At 50.1% G+C, this 15,155-nt stretch overlaps 3 protein-coding genes across 9 annotated transcripts; 2 read left to right on the forward strand and 1 right to left on the reverse strand.

The window, feature by feature from the left end:
- Window positions 1-1,275: 1,275 nt before the first annotated feature.
- CCDC32 (coiled-coil domain containing 32) lies at window positions 1,276-5,834 on the reverse strand. 2 transcript variants are annotated; one of them, XM_066320677.1, is made up of 4 exons: window positions 5,772-5,834; window positions 5,332-5,566; window positions 4,457-4,613; window positions 1,276-2,824 (listed from the first exon to the last, which is right to left on the reverse strand). In XM_066320677.1, the coding sequence occupies exons 2-4, from the start codon at window positions 5,555-5,557 to the stop codon at window positions 2,686-2,688; spliced, it is 522 nt and encodes a 173-aa protein (XP_066176774.1). In that variant the 5' UTR covers window positions 5,558-5,566; window positions 5,772-5,834; the 3' UTR covers window positions 1,276-2,685. The 2 variants fall into 2 exon arrangements, with proteins under 2 accessions (XP_066176774.1, XP_066176773.1); XM_066320676.1 differs by having other exon boundaries at window positions 5,690-5,820.
- Window positions 5,835-5,934: 100 nt separating this feature from the next.
- Window positions 5,935-9,921, forward strand: LOC136362293 (protein-L-isoaspartate(D-aspartate) O-methyltransferase-like). 6 transcript variants are annotated; one of them, XM_066320681.1, is made up of 8 exons: window positions 5,935-6,226; window positions 7,013-7,117; window positions 7,430-7,461; window positions 7,907-8,011; window positions 8,238-8,358; window positions 8,482-8,567; window positions 8,684-8,853; window positions 9,124-9,921. In XM_066320681.1, the coding sequence occupies exons 1-8, from the start codon at window positions 6,112-6,114 to the stop codon at window positions 9,134-9,136; spliced, it is 747 nt and encodes a 248-aa protein (XP_066176778.1). In that variant the 5' UTR covers window positions 5,935-6,111; the 3' UTR covers window positions 9,137-9,921. The 6 variants fall into 6 exon arrangements, with proteins under 6 accessions (XP_066176778.1, XP_066176777.1, XP_066176776.1 ...); XM_066320680.1 differs by having other exon boundaries at window positions 8,482-8,566; window positions 8,649-8,853; XM_066320679.1 differs by having other exon boundaries at window positions 8,238-8,354; window positions 8,482-8,566; window positions 8,649-8,853.
- A 55-nt stretch (window positions 9,922-9,976) lies between these two features.
- Window positions 9,977-13,604, forward strand: RPUSD2 (RNA pseudouridine synthase domain containing 2). The gene is made up of 3 exons (XM_066320678.1): window positions 9,977-10,528; window positions 11,013-11,309; window positions 12,317-13,604. The coding sequence occupies exons 1-3, from the start codon at window positions 9,977-9,979 to the stop codon at window positions 13,106-13,108; spliced, it is 1,641 nt and encodes a 546-aa protein (XP_066176775.1). The 3' UTR covers window positions 13,109-13,604.
- The last annotated feature ends 1,551 nt before the right edge of the window (window positions 13,605-15,155 follow it).

Raw genomic sequence — 15,155 nt, forward strand, 5'->3', positions numbered from 1 at the left:
CAGAGAAAAAGGTAAAATATTTTCTTTAAAAGGTACAAAGGGGAGGGGGGAGCTGCTGTTTCCTTTGTGATTTACTAATTTATCCTGCCTGAAAGTCATTTCCCTGTATCCACTGGCTGGTCTGTGCCTGTGCTGGTCTGGACCTGATGCCACCAGGAATCTCAGCTGCAGATCTGCCTTTGGCTCTGAAGATGGGCCCTTTCTCTGCCCCTGAGATGTCACTGATGTCTCCTTCTGGGTTAAATTGTTAAAAACAAGCTGCCCAGGGCAAGGGTAGAGTCCCCAGCCCTGGAGGGATTTAAAAGCTGTGTGGCTGGGGCACCTGGGGACATGGGTGGGCTCAGCTGTGCTGGGCTTGGATTCGATGATCCCAGAGGGTTTTTGCAGCCTCAACAATTCTCCCTCTGTGGGAGTTATTTCCACACATATGGAGTTATTTCCATAAGTCTGGTGTTACTGTAGATGCAAAGCCTAGTGAGGCTGCTGCTTTTACTAGCAAGAGTTTGTTTGGTGCAGAGGAGCTCAGCAGCCTGTTTTTCCCAAAATAAACCCCAGTATTGGGAGGGAAAGCCCTTGCTACTCAAATCATGTGTGGCATCACCAAGTGCAGTGACACTGAAACGGATTTTGTAAAGAATAGGAGTGTGACGTGTCCAAGCAGTGATCCTGTAAAGAAGTTTAAAAGGTTTTTTTTTTAATGGTGATTGAAGTACAGACCCACCCCAAGTCTGTACTCTCAGTTATAATTTAATTATATATATTGATGTAACTGTATTTATTATATGTGGGAGGGAGGAAAAGTTAACTCTGCATAAAGGATTAATTTAAGGAAATTATTGCTCAATCTTTGCAACGATCAGCTGGATTTTCTTTTGCCCCACATGTTTCCATAGAGCAGGTCTGAGAATCTTGGAATGGTAATTATTTTTACAAGTGAAATGGTAAGAGCTGTTTCCTCAGGTCCCTTCTCCAAAGGAAATTCTTGGTGATGTGGCTGTGGAATTATTTCAGCACAGTTCTTTTGGGTACATTTCTTCCTCATTTACGTTTAAGAATGGATAAGATAGTATTAAACGTATTCACAGTGCTTGCTACCCGTAAGAACTTTATTGACTGGGAAATAGGCTGGGGACAGAAATTGCTGCTTTCTCTCTCTGCACAAACCATTTCTGGGAATAGCTCAGAGTTCTGCATCTTTGTCACAGGTTTGTTACATCAGGTGAGAGAGATCTGCACAAGGACACAGACTTAATATAATAAAGGACAGTTAAAGGATAAATTGAAAGGGACATTTAATGACCAATCCAGCAAGACATAAGGCTTGTGAGCTGTGCATCACTGGCACTCAGATGCTTCACCACATTTCCCAAGGTTTAAAAAACAAGGGGTCGTTTGAATGGAGAATTCTGAGCATGGCTTTTTTTGGGAGGTGAGGGTAGGGTGGGAGTTACACCAGGAAAGCTGATGGTGGGAACAATCTCTGAGTTGTGACACAGTGACTGAGAGAGCAGCGCCTCTATCTGGGTACAGAGACAGGAAACTGGGAGGCTCCAGCAAGTATTTACTCCTAAAAAAGTATTTCCAAACAGATACATAAATGAACACGGTACGAATCTGGCGTACATTAACTCCTAGAACCACAATTTCCCCCAAGGAGCTCTGACAGAGTGTGCTGCTTCCCTCTACCGACCCCCAGCGTTGGTGCCGAGGCAGAACACACAGATCAGCGAAAAATCGGCACAAAATCACAGATTCTTGGATTAATAAAAGGGAATAACCCTTTGCAGAGTTAAGCGGGGTGAAAGAAACAATTAAATACTAAATATATTTCAGGTCAGAGAATTATATGCAATTCTGTGATGAAAACACGCTGGTTTTAGTCTCCCTGGCTACCCCTCTTGGTTTCCCAATACAGAATCTCATCTGATCTTTTTCTGGAGAGGCTGAAGGAATACAGAACAGGTACAAAATGACCAACAAGAGGAAAAATACTCCCCCTACAGTCTATAATAGAGAATTTGGGAAAAAAAAAAGTGAGATATTAGGAGACACATTACAGAAAGGAATGTGAAATAGTTACAACGTCAATGACACCATCAACTTATTGACCACAGCAAGAGCTTCCTTTAGGGCCCTGAATTCACAGAGGTGAGAAATATCTGTCTTCTTCCTGGCACAGCCTGGGGCCAAGTCAGACTGGAACAGTGAAGATCTGGAGAAAACATCAAAGTGGATTTGGCAGGAGAGGGAAAAAAATGCCCAACTGATTAATGAAAAGGAAAAAGACAGGAATAAAGTGATTCAGTGGTTTCTCTGCTCTATTTTAGACCGTGATGTTTTCTGGCGCTTCTCAACAACTTTTTTTGTTGTTGATGTTGTTGAATGTGCCTCCTGATGGATTCCAAACAATCCACATCCAAGCTGGAATGATGAAGTGGCTGCAGGCTGGAGAAGATCAGGGTGAGGTTTTGGCTCAGCCGTGTCCCAGGCGTTCCCTCTTGTCCCTACCAGTGCCAGCTGCTGTCTGCAGAGCTCCAGAGCTGGAATTTGGTGTGCTGGGGGTTCTTTCTTGTAAAAATTACCTTTTCAATTACTGATAATTTGCTCTGTGCCCCCCCTTCCTGCTATTCCTATGGCTGGGTACATCTTCCAGGGGGTTGGGTCAACAGGCAGCCCTGGGGGCTCTCACTGCTCCGCAGCCGGAGGCTCCTCCTCGGCCTCCGGCTTCTCCGGCTGCGATTCCGGCGGGATGAGGCACTGCACCTCCTCGGAGCTGATGGCCACTTTGTCAGGCTGCAGCCAGCGCTTCAGGTGCTCCAGCGTGCTGGGGACAGCAAAGGGACACCGTGAGGCGAGGCAGTGACAGAGCCACCCAGGAACGCACAAGAGAAGTGACAGGAAAAGACTCCACAGGCATTTCCTGCTCCTCCGCAGGTATTCCCGTTCCCACAGGGAAGGCCTGGTGTGGGATGGATCCTTGTGGAAGAGGGACAAACAGAATCTGTCGTCCTACAAAGCCATTCCCTGCAGGTGGGCCTTTTAACCTGTGGTTAGAACATGTTTTATGCTCTGATTTCTCTCGGATCCCTTTCAGCCTTCACACACCTGGAGTTCTCCTCTGTCTCTGTAGCCAAAGACTCCAACTCAGTCAGACAGAGAGCAGGTTTAGATGGGATATTGGGAAGAATTTCTTCCCTGAGAGGGTGCTGAGGCCCTGTAACAGGTTGCCCAGAGAAGCTGTGGCTGCCCCATGCCTGGAAATGTTCAAAGCCAGGCTGGACAAGGCTTGGAACAACCTGGGATAGTGGAAGGTGTCCCTGCCCAGGGAAGGTGGGTGGAACTGGATGAGCCTTAAGGTCATCCTTCCAACCCAAACCAATCTATGTTTCCAGGAATCTTCAGCTCTCTGGGCTGGAAGTAAAAAACCTCTTGCTCAAACAAACCAAACCCCTGACTGCCTCTTAGTGAAGAAGATCAGAAAATATGGGGGGGGCAGGGAAGGGAAAGGAACAAAAACAAAACAGGAAGAATATCTCAAAATGTGTGAGCATTAATAGCACTGGAAGGTTAAAAAAAACTGTATAACCCTAACAGTCTAACATCATAATTCAGTGCACTTAAAAGTTAGGGCTTGTTTAATTATGGTGGTTGGGTAAGACTCAAAACTTCAGCACCATTCAGGAGTGACCTCTAAATTCATAGTCAAGTTCTGGGAACTGAAATTCTTTCCTGGATAACATCCTAACCCTTTAAAAACAGTAGAAAGAGCACATAAAAGCTTGGTTTAAAACATAAATCACATTTAAGTTAACTAGTGACCAAAGAAACCATCTGAAACTTCCTTATAAATAGGGATTACTTTTCACAGTTCTGGCTTAAGTAGATTTTCTTCAAGGGAGAAAAATAATCTTCTTGTCATCCAGAAGCAATCATGGAAAATGTCAGCGGAGAAATGAGGAATTTGGAGAGTGTTCCATGTGGTTGGGAATGGGAAATTGCTTAGGAAGAGGGCTCCCATCTGAGTTCTGACATCATCTGGGAGAGGGAAATGGGGGAGAGAGCAAAAGTAGTCTAAGAGAGGCAGGGAAGGGAAATCTCATCCCAGGACTGGCTCCAACTCCAAATCCCCATCTGAGACACACTGGACATTCCCTCCTCTGCTCCATTCCTTCCCTACCCTACGTGTGTGAGGAGGGAAATCATTAAGTAGGCCCCAGCTGCTTCCATGCAGTCTGAGGGGTGCAAAGATCAGCAAGGAGCACTGGAAGCTCAAACTCTATGTGCTCTGTGTTCCCTCTAGCACAACTCCAAACGGCATTCCCAAAATGCTGCAGGAATCCTGTGGCAGCCTCTCCGAGCTGCAGAGAGATGGAATTTCCCTGTAATGTCCTGACAAAAGCTTCTTCTAGTTTTTAAGAGGCAAGTGGTGACCCTATCCCAAGGACTGGCTCGTTACCTCTCGTCAGCATCGTGGCCCTCAACGTAACATTCTGCCTCAAACTTCTCCTGCAGGAACCTGTCCCAGCATTCCTTCTTGGCCTGGGACAGCGTGTGCAGCATGTCCTTGGAAGTCACCTCCTGGGACAGGCCTTTGATCCTCATCAGTCTTCTCTCTGTGAGCAGAACAGGGGATTGTGTTATCTTGGTTATTTTTTTTTTTTCTGGAAGGAGAGAAGGATCTGAACTTCTATATCAAAAAGTAAGTTAAATTAACTTTTCAAGACTAATTTCTATTTAAAAAGTAATTTCTACCCTGTATTTCAAGCCTGCGTGGCTCTCTGTCCTATATATACACACAAGATGATGTTTTTCAGGTGATGCTTCTGAAGGAAATAAGGTTTGTGCAGTCAGCCAACTCTGCCCATTTGGGGTTTTAATAACTTTCACACTTACTGCTCAGCTTCCATGAAATCACACAGGAGGGCACGGATCTCGCAGGCACTGAGTTCCCACAATTTCCATGCAAATTGGAATATAAATCACTCTCATTGCACTACTTGGTGTGCTGTGAAACAGCAACGAAGGCACAATGAAAGTTCTAGCAGAAATAAAAAGCTTTAAAAGCCACTCCTGCCACCTGCTCTGTTGCTGTGTGCACCCTCACACTTATTGCGGAGGGTAAGAACGTAATTTTTCAGCTTTTACTTGATAACAAGTTCCTTTCTGTGGCAGAGATGACGAAGCTCTGACTGAGCTTCACCTTTCCATTGCTGCACTCGAAGAAAATAAGTCAGAATCTGTATTAAAGAGCCGGGAGACTTTTTGCCCACAGCACCGGCACCCCACAAACAGAGCTTGTCAGCAGGCACCTCAGCAGCGGGAGACACTCACCCAGGGATGCTAAATACACCTCTGAGTCGTTCAGGGGGGCCCAGGGCTTCAGGGCGGGTTGGGAAGAGCCCGATCCGCTCCCCTCGGCGTAGGAATCCACGAAGGAGTCTGTGAACGCATCGCCGGCGTCCTTGTGCTCGGGATGGGGCAGACAGGAGCAGATCTCAGCCCAGAGGTCCTCGCTGGACCTGGTCACGGCGGAGTCCACGCTCTCGATCATCCTCATCCTGGGATCCTGGCACGGGGTGGGGGGAATAAACGGTGAACACCGAGCGGATCCGCCCGCCCAGGCCTCCGCCACCTCCCCTCCCTCTCCCCAAGTCACGCCAGCGGGCATTCCAGGGAACTCTCATCCCACCAGGACGCCCGGCCGCCCTCCAGGGAGCGCCGTCCCCGCGGCCGCCCGTGAGGCGGAGAGGCCGCCCCGGCCCCGCACCCACCGCCCCGCGCTCCGGGCACCGCGGCACCTCCGCCCGAGCCGCTCCGGCCCCGGGCCCGGCCAATCAGCGCCGCCGGCTCCGGCCAATCACCGCCGCCACCGGCGGAGCGAGAGCGCCCATTGGCCCGCAGGGCGGGGGACGCTGACGCCGCCGTGCCGCCATGTTGGCACAGGGCGGAAGTTGCCGCGGGCGGCGCAGGCGAGTGCGGTGTGAGATCCTGGAGCCGCTGTCACACTTTGCCGTGGTTTAGAGAGGGCGGGATGTGTTTCGGCGGGACACGGGGAGCTCTGGCGTGCCTCTGAACCCCCTCTCTCCGCAGGCCGCTGCCGTGTCCCGTGGGATGAGCCAGCTGCCGTCCGGCGCCGTGCTGGCACTCATGGGGCTGCTCTTCGCCAGGACCATGGCCTGGACATCCAGCGGCAAAACGCACGCGGAGCTGGTCAACAACCTCTACAGTGAGTCCCGGCAGCATCCGTGGGAATGTCATTGTACGGATATTTACTGTCTGTCTACGGATTTTTAGTGTCACACCGTGTGACACCGCTCGCTCGGAAGGGTTGGGGTTAATGTTCCTGAATTTCGGCATTTGCTCCAGCCTGAACTCGTTCTATTTATAGTTGGAAACAAGGTGTTGTGCCAGAGGGGGCAGGAAAGCCTCTCCACACCTTCCTTTCCTGCCTCTGGAAGCGTGTGGCGCCCTTTAAAATGCCGCAGCTCGGTGTTCCGAGCCCGGGGGTGCAGCCGAGTGTCCCGGACATCCATGCTGTGCCTCCAGCTCTGCCCGGGGGCTGGAATGGTGCCCGGTGCTCCCGCTCCGCTCAGGACAGCGGGCTGGAACACACATAAAAACAGCCGTAAACTTCCCCAGAATTCCCGCAGGAAGATGTGAAGGGATGTTGGATGTCTCCGCGGTCATGGCCCTTGAGTTCACTGCTGAAACCTGAACCGGAGTCTCCGTTTCCCGTGAAACGTGACTCCATTTCACTCCCGTTACACTTGGCAGTGCCAGAAGTGTTGTGGGTGTTGTGTCCACCCTCTGGAGATGGGCTGGTGGCTGGGCCCCTAGCGGGAATGGGAAAGGATGTCCTTCCATCAGCGTTTGGCTTGCAGTCTCTCTCAGATCCCTCACTAATTCCCTCAGTTCCACGAACTCCCTGAAGTGTGCTTCCCTTTGCCAATCTCTTCTTGCTGGAATGCCAAGGATTTAAGTCCTGCCTGTCTCTCTTTTCTTTCTATCCCAGAAAAAGGGATCATTAAGTCTCAGCGAGTCTTCGACGTGCTGTTGGCTACAGACAGAGGCCACTACATCAAGTATTTCCCATACATGGATTCTCCTCAGTCCATTGGTGAGTCACCTCTGTCACAACATCTGCTGTCAGCAGGGCACAGGGTGCCTTGGCAGGTGCTCCATGGTCCAGTTGTGGAATGCCTATCTCTGGAAGTGTCCAAGCCCAGGTTGGATGGGGCTTGGAGTGTCCCTGCCCATGGCAGGGACTGGAGGAGCTTTAAGGTCCCTTCCAACCCAAACCATCCTGTGATTCTGTGAAAGGAGACAAGTGCTTTCCTGTTTTTAGGGGAAGGTGGGGGAGCATTAAGAACTGTTCCCACTGGGAATTTTATTCCTTATCAAATAACTCGTGTCACCCGTTTCCTTTTAGGCTACAAGGCTACGATCAGCGCCCCACACATGGTAAGGTGAAAACTCCTCACTTTCAACAGGCATGGAGGGAATTGTTTATTTCTCTTTTTATGTTTAATTTTTCTTTGGGTGGAAAACTGAGACATCTTTTGGACATGATTATCCTGCTTATTTCTTTAGGGATTTTCCTTTTAAAGAGGAATTTCCCCTAAATACTTTCAGTTGCTTTGAAAGTGTGCTTAGATGGGAATTCTATGTTGTCCCTTTTTATGCATGAGGCCTTTTTTCCTGCTGTTTCACAACTTATTCCTGAGCCTCCTCTGCCTAAATGATGTCCTGCAAAAGATCTTCCGGGTCTGACACTTGAGTTTTGCCCTGGAACTGTCAGGCATAAGACTGGGTGTGCTGTGATTAAATCAGAAAACAAGAAAAAGTATTGGAAGTGGAGACTAGCCCCGGGAAGTTTCCCACTTCCTTGTCTCGGGTGTCCCTGCAGCATGCCCACGCACTGGAGCTGCTCAAGGATCAGCTGGTGGAAGGTGCCAAGGCGCTGGATGTGGGATCTGGGAGCGGATACCTCACTGCATGCTTCGCCAGGATGGTGAGCTCATGGCACTCTATTCCCAGCCTGGGAAGCACATCCCTTCATTAGCTGATATAGTTGGGACTACTCAGCCTTAAAATGAAGGAAGAGGCACAGTGCTTGCATCTCCTCTTCAGAACCTCTGCTATGGAATGTCTTCCCAGAAATTCCCCAGTTCCCACTGAAACCTGCCCTGTCTCTTCCATATGGGAGGCATCAGGTGTTCAACTGATGTTCTTTCCAGATCGGCCCGACGGGAAAAGCTGTGGGTGTGGAGCACATCAAGGAGCTGGTGCACGAATCCATCCGGAACGTCCAAGAGGATGATCCAACGCTGCTCAGCTCTGGCCGTGTGAAGCTTGTGGGTGAGCTCCCTGCAATCCCAGGGATTTTCCCTTGGCTCTGCTCCTCAAAGTCCTTCCAGTCTGTGTTGATACTTTGAGCTGTGACGACAACCAAAGCCTTCCCTGCATGTTTTCTCTCTGTAGTTGGAGATGGCAGACAGGGATACCCCGAGGAGGCTCCTTACGACGCGATCCATGTGGGAGCGGCCGCAGCCACCGTCCCCAAGGAGGTAAGAGTGGCTGTCCCCGGAGAAAATGAGGGAACCACTGGAAACTCCTCTTCTGTCCTGACCTTCACAATTGTCTGTGTGGGTGTTTTTGGCTCTGCTGCCTGGGATGTCTCCAGCTGCTGAAGGAGCTGAAGCCGGGTGGGCGGCTGATCGTGCCCGTGGGGCCCGAGGGCGCCAACCAGGTGCTGATGCAGTACGACAAGACCAGCGACGGGCACATCGTGGAGACACAGCTCATGGGCGTCATCTACGTCCCCCTCACAGACAAGGAAAAGCAGTGGCCTCGGTAAAATCTGCTCTTCCCTGAGGAGCTCTCCTTCCTCTCCCTCTGAGCTCGCTTTCCTTGGCTTTGCTGACTGAGTCCTGGATCCCTGGCAGATTTGTGGAAAAAAAAAAAAGGAGAGAACAGCTTGGCAGAGCAGGGGGTATTTCCTGTCTGATAGAGCTTGCAGAGTTTTATCTTCTCTTTTTCTGAAGCCTGTGTGTGTTCTTAAATTCCACATGATGCTGGCATAGAACCGAGGGAGTAGTAACTGTTGGTTTTCCTTTGCCTCAGGGATGACCTCTGACACATGGATGGATATCTCTAAAGGCACCTCAGAAAGCTCATGAGAGGGACTTAGGCCTGTAGATGGTCGGTATGGTTTTGCTTTTTAATGGAAATTTCATCAATGGATAAAGGGAAGTTCTGCTTCAGAGGAGCTCATTCTGGAGGGATGGAAAACAGGGACAGGACCAGGGGAGGCTCTTGGAGCTTCCAGAGAGCGGATCCAGACAACTCCAGCTATCCTCTCTGATAAACTCTAGATAACATCAGTTCACAGAGAATTCTGAAAGAATACTTAAAGCTTCACTAAAACCACTTTAATGTCGACTACTCTGCCTAATGCTTGGAGAAAATAAGTCGCAATTAGTGTCTTGGAGCAGCAACGTACCCTGATTTGTCAGTGTTTTTAAATACGGGAGCGTGTTCTCTTCCTGCCTGCACCAACTAATTAAATCATGGGCAGCAACACTGGATTTGGATTATGAAAAATGCTCGTTTTTTTGAGGATTGGATTTTTTCTGTTATTTTGCAAAATGCTCATTTCTTGACTTCTCCCTCTTTGAGATCATGAGAAATGTTCATTTCTTGGCTTTTCCGATGGTAGGAGTTACAAAAAAAATGCTCATGTTTCGGCAAAAATGCTCATGTTTCGGCTTTTCCCTGACGTGTCCCTCCCGCAGGCAGTGGCTGAGGAGACTCACATGGGGCAGGCAGGCTGCGGTGAGCCTCGAGGGTCATTTGTGGAGCAGTTCTGAGTGGGGAAACTGCTGGGAGGTAAATAAATAAAGGCACTCTCGTTCCTCCATCGCCTCCGCCTCCTGCCGCGCCCTCACGACTCGATGCCGGGGGGGAGAGGCGGGAAATGGACAGGGGCGCTGTGGGCGTGGCCTCGCCGTGCCGGCCCGCGCTGATTGGCCGCGCCGCCCGGCGCAGCGCGATGCGTCACGGCGTGCGGCGCGCGGAGTGGCCGGCGTGGGTGCGCGCGGCGTGGAGCGGGGTCCGGCCGCCGCCCCGCGGGGACATGGCCGAGCCGGGAGCCGGCCCCAGCCGAGCCCGGCAGGAGGAACCGGGCCCCGCCGCCAAGGAAGAGGCGGCGCCGGCCCCCAAGAAACGGCGGCTGGCGGGCGGCGAGCGGTACGTGCCGCCGCCGCGGAAGCTGAACGCCGGCGTGAGCTTCGGCGCCGAGCACTTCGCCGAGACCTCGTACTACTTCGAGGGCGGCCTGCGCAAGGTGCGCCCCTACTACTTCGACTTCCGCACCTACTGCAAGGGGCGCTGGGTGGGCCGCAGCCTGCTGCACGTCTTCGGCACCGAGTTCCGAGCGCAGCCCCTCGCCTATTACCGCGCCGCCGCCCGCGCCGGCCGCCTGCGCCTCAACGAGGAGCCCGTGCGCGACCTGGACATCGTGCTCAAGGTGGGCGAGCCCCGGGGTGGGCTCCCCTGGGAATCCTGGGAATCCTGGGCTGGGTGACAGGGCCCGGCCTGCCCGGAGCCGTCAGCGTCACCCCGTGAGCTGCGTGGTCAGATAACACAGGGCCGGGAGGCGATAATCCTGATGGGTTCCTTTCAATTCGACGTATTCTACCATTCTGTGAACTCTGTGGAGGGGTTGAAGGGGAAATCGGGGCTCCCGGGGAATCGCTGCCCCAGTGGTTTCGGGAATGTGTAGATCCTGCAGCCCCGTACGTGCCCCACGGCTTCTTTAGCCCTTGGAAATGGGAATAACCTGTGGGCAGGTTATCGGATTTGCATGGTGACACACACACTTACCCTAAATCCGGGGTCCCAGGAGAAAGGGGCTTTAATTCTTCTCCCGCAGTGTCAAGTCCCTGTTGTTTATTGCCGGGTGGGTGGTTGCACAAACTGGATCCAGGCTAATTGTCCATTATCCCTCCCAGAACAACGACTTCCTCAGGAACACGGTGCATCGGCACGAGCCGCCGGTCACTGCCCAGCCCATCCGCATCCTGGCAGAGGATGAGGAGGTGGTGGTGGTGGACAAGCCCTCGTCCCTGCCCGTCCACCCCTGCGGCAGGTTCCGGCACAACACGGTCATCTTCATCCTGGGCAAGGAGCACGGCCTGCGGGAGCTGCACACGCTGCACCGCCTGGACCGCATGACCTCGGGCGTGCTCATGTTCGCCAAGACCGCGGCCGTCTCCAAGCGCATCGACGAGCAGGTCCGGCAGAGGCAGGTGAGAGCTTGGAGCTGCTGCGCTCTCCTGGGGCAGATGTGCTCCCAAGTCAGCCAGATTTGGGCTCTGGATGAGCTCAAGCTCCCCAGACAACTCGTGGTTGTGTTGCTGTTCTTAACTGTTGGTGCTTCTCGTCCCCAATAGGCTAAAAACAAAGTAAAAATTGAGTTTGGTAATACTGGATTGTAAGGGAGCTCCTAAAAACTTAAATTGAATTTGGTAATACTAGCGTGATAATATTAGATGGAAAACCCTAAAAGTGTAACTGCTTTTGCTGATATCGGTTGGAAAGGGATCTCCTAAAAATTTAGTTCAGTGTGATAATTTAATTTGATTTGGTAATGTTGGACTGAAAGGGATCTCCTACAAAGTTAGTTTGATTTGGTAATATTTAATTGAAAAGGGTCTCCTAAAACTTTAATTGATTTTGCTAATTTTAGGTTGAAGGTGATCTCCTAAAGTTTAAATTATTTTGGTAATATAGGGTTGAAGGGGGTCTTCTTCCCTAAGAAATAGTCCTGTGGGACTATGCAAACTTACTGGGATGATGCAAACCAGTTAGGAATGAGATTTATTTGTGAGTGGACATATGTTTACTTATCCAGTACTTTAGTAATTTTAAAATTCCCATTTTTCCAGAGCCTCTTGGCAAAGAGAGAACAAAACAGAACTTTTTCCAGGGTTGACTTTAGGGGCTGTAAACCGAAGGCTGTGGAGAGATGGCTTGTGAATTTAATACAAGGCAAATAGACCAGGCCTTTCTGTTCTTGATTTCCCAACTATTTTCCAACTATTTTTTCCAATATTTCCCATATTTTCCAACTGGGGAAAATATGAGGGGAAATTTGGCTTTAAGTAGCTGATTTAATATTTTTCCCTTTCCCGTTGTAATAAAATGCCACCTTCAGATGTATTTTATTGAGGGGAGAGCGGAGGAGGAGCAAGGCTGGAGCTTGGGTGTGTTTTCCACTGTGTTTCCTGAGCCTTGCTCTTGTGTCTCCCGGCAGCTGGAGAAGGAATACGTCTGCCGGGTGGTGGGGGAGTTCCCAGAGCACGAGGTGGTCTGCGAAGAGCCCATCCTGGTGGTTTCCTACAAGGTGGGCGTGTGCCGCGTGGATCCCAAGGGGAAGCCCTGCCAAACCCTCTTCCAGAGGCTCAGCTACAACGGCAGCAGCAGCGTGGTGAGGTGCCTGCCCCGCACGGGCCGCACGCACCAGATCCGCGTCCACCTGCAGTTCCTGGGGCACCCCATTGTCAACGATCCCATCTACAACATGGAGGCGTGGGGCCCGGACAGGGGCAAGGGCGGCAAGATCGGCAAGACGGATGAGGAGCTCCTGAAGGCGCTGGTAGAGGAGCATCGTTCCAAACAGAGCCTGGACGTCTTGGGTATTGGGGAGGAGGACTTGAACTCCAGCGGTGAAAGTAAAGACTGTGGGAATTCAGGTGACTGCACAAAGTCTGCGGAGGCCGATGCTATGAATGGGAGTTCCTGCCCTGCTGAGGATGAGAAGGATCCCGAGAGGAATGACGTAGCAGCTTGTCCACTGAACTCTGATATCAACCGGGAAATGCTTGATAAGGACAAAGAGCTCAGTTTGTGTGGGGATCAGGAGGGGCGGACGGGGGAGAAGGGCTGGGAGGAGAAGGACCCTCTGTGTGTGGAGTGCAGGACGAGCAGGCGGGACCCGTCTCCCAAGGAGCTGGTGATGTTCCTGCACGCCCTGCGCTACAAGGGCACGGACTTTGAGTACTGCTCCAGCATGCCCGAGTGGGCCATGGAGGACTGGGAGGAATGACCAGGATACCCGGCACCTGTTGGACACTGCTTGCCGGGACAGCGGCGTGCAAAGACCAAAGGTTGACTTTTCATTGTGGCTGAGGTGAACAAAGCGTGCCTTGAGCTGGGGTGGGAGGGATCAGTGGGGCTGGAGAGCTATCCCGCTTCCCACAGGTGCTGCAAAAAACGAGCAGGGAAACGAGGCTGAAACAGGAGTTCTGTGTTGCCCTTCAGTGAACTGGCACTTGAGGGCGAGAAGGACGGAGCTCTGCTCGGCACGGGCAGCTTTGCCTTCACCTCAGTGGATTCTGGATCAATTATCCACATGGATAATGAAGTGCATGCACTAAAAGTCAAAAACTGATTTTTCTTCCAGCCTGCTGTGTTCTTGTGTCTTACAGTAAGAGTTGCTGGATGTCATGTCATAAAAACCCCTGGTTTTACTGTATTTTATTGTCAGATTGATTTCAAAATTACAAGATTACTCCTGAGAACACTGTGAGGTCAAACCAGAACACTGTGATCTGTTTTGTGCCTGCTGTTATTCAGCAAGATTCACTTGCCTTTGAAATTACCAATATTCATTCAAATAGTTACTTAAGTTAGTAGTTCTGGGTGCAGTTGCTGGGTCTGGTTTTGGAGGTACTGTTGCCCAGATTTTGTATTGAAGAGATTTTTTTAATATCAGTTCAGTGTGACAGTCAGCTTTCAAGAGAAACAAGAGCAGTTTTATAAAGCAGAAGACTTTTTAAAAAATAATTTTGTATGAATGATAAATATCACCATAGTTCTTGTTTTCATCAGTGTTTACACAGTTGATTTTTGGCTTCTGGGAGGCTTTTTATATTAATTTTGGGCATCTCAGGTTGGCCAGCCCACAGGAATTAGTACCTTCCTCCTAAAATCACTTGATGTCACCAGGGTCAGGACGTAGTTACCAAATCACAATAAACCATTGCTTGCTTCCAGTGGCCCAAAGGAGCCAAGTGATACCTTTATCTGCAGGAATCATCCAGCTGATGTTGATTGTTTCCATAAAAATTCACTCAGGTTTGAGCTTTGCTGTTCCACATCCTGCCGATGGTTTCATAATTCTAATTTAATTCCAGATATTTAGAGAGATGCTGAAAATCCACATTATCCAGATTTTTGATGCATTGGAATACACTTTTCTTGGAAATAAATGGAACTTGGGCACCTTCAGTGTATAAAAAAGAGTGGCTGGGGCTGTTACTGGATTTGGATGCAGGGGAAGGGGGGTAGATTTAGGGATCACAGTTAAATTAGACTTTAATGTGTCCCAAGTTATGCTGGGAGGGTTTCTTGGTAAGAAATTTGTTACAAAAAAGGGCTCTGTCAGGGATTTTCCTGGCTGAGATTGGGTAAAAAGGGCCTGATGAGACACTGGAGCTCACCACTGCTTTTTCCCCTTTTCCTGGAATAATGGGTGCAACGTTGGCAACTTATAATTTCCTAGTCAAAAAACCTCTAGGCTTCTGTTTCCAAGATTCTTTGAACAATGAATATTTAGGATTTATTTCACAAGGGTCCTACCTCTAATTGCATTTTATTTAATTTTAGTTTATTTTACTTAAGTCAAAACAGTGTTTGATGTTTCGCTACCTGGGAAAATGTTGCTCTTGGAGATGCCCTATGATAAATTCTCATCTGAGACTGGGTCTGAGGTAAATGCTGGGTCCTGGTTGTGGGCATAAAATTTCCCATACAAAATGTAGGTCCTGGAAGAATTCCTTGCTTTAGTACACTTTTACTTGGACATACACTGACAGTGCTGGGTTAGGTTTGGACTTGATCTTGGAGGTCTTTTCCATCCTAGATGATCCTGTAATTCTGTCTTTATCAGGAGAATATCTACCTCACTGTGCCAAAGCACTTCTCCATACAAATAAACCCTCCTGGCAAACTTCCTTGTGCCTTGGCCTCTCCCTGTGCTGGAACTAGCCCCTAAACACTCACCATCCACACAGTAACTCTTGTCCAGTTGTGTTTTAACCAGTATATTATTTTAACCAGTCTTTTATGAGGCTGCACCGTTGTGATGTGGC

The sequence above is a fragment of the Sylvia atricapilla genome, chromosome 6 (assembly GCF_009819655.1).
Source record: "Sylvia atricapilla isolate bSylAtr1 chromosome 6, bSylAtr1.pri, whole genome shotgun sequence".
In the NCBI taxonomy this organism is placed as follows: domain Eukaryota; kingdom Metazoa; phylum Chordata; class Aves; order Passeriformes; family Sylviidae; genus Sylvia; species Sylvia atricapilla.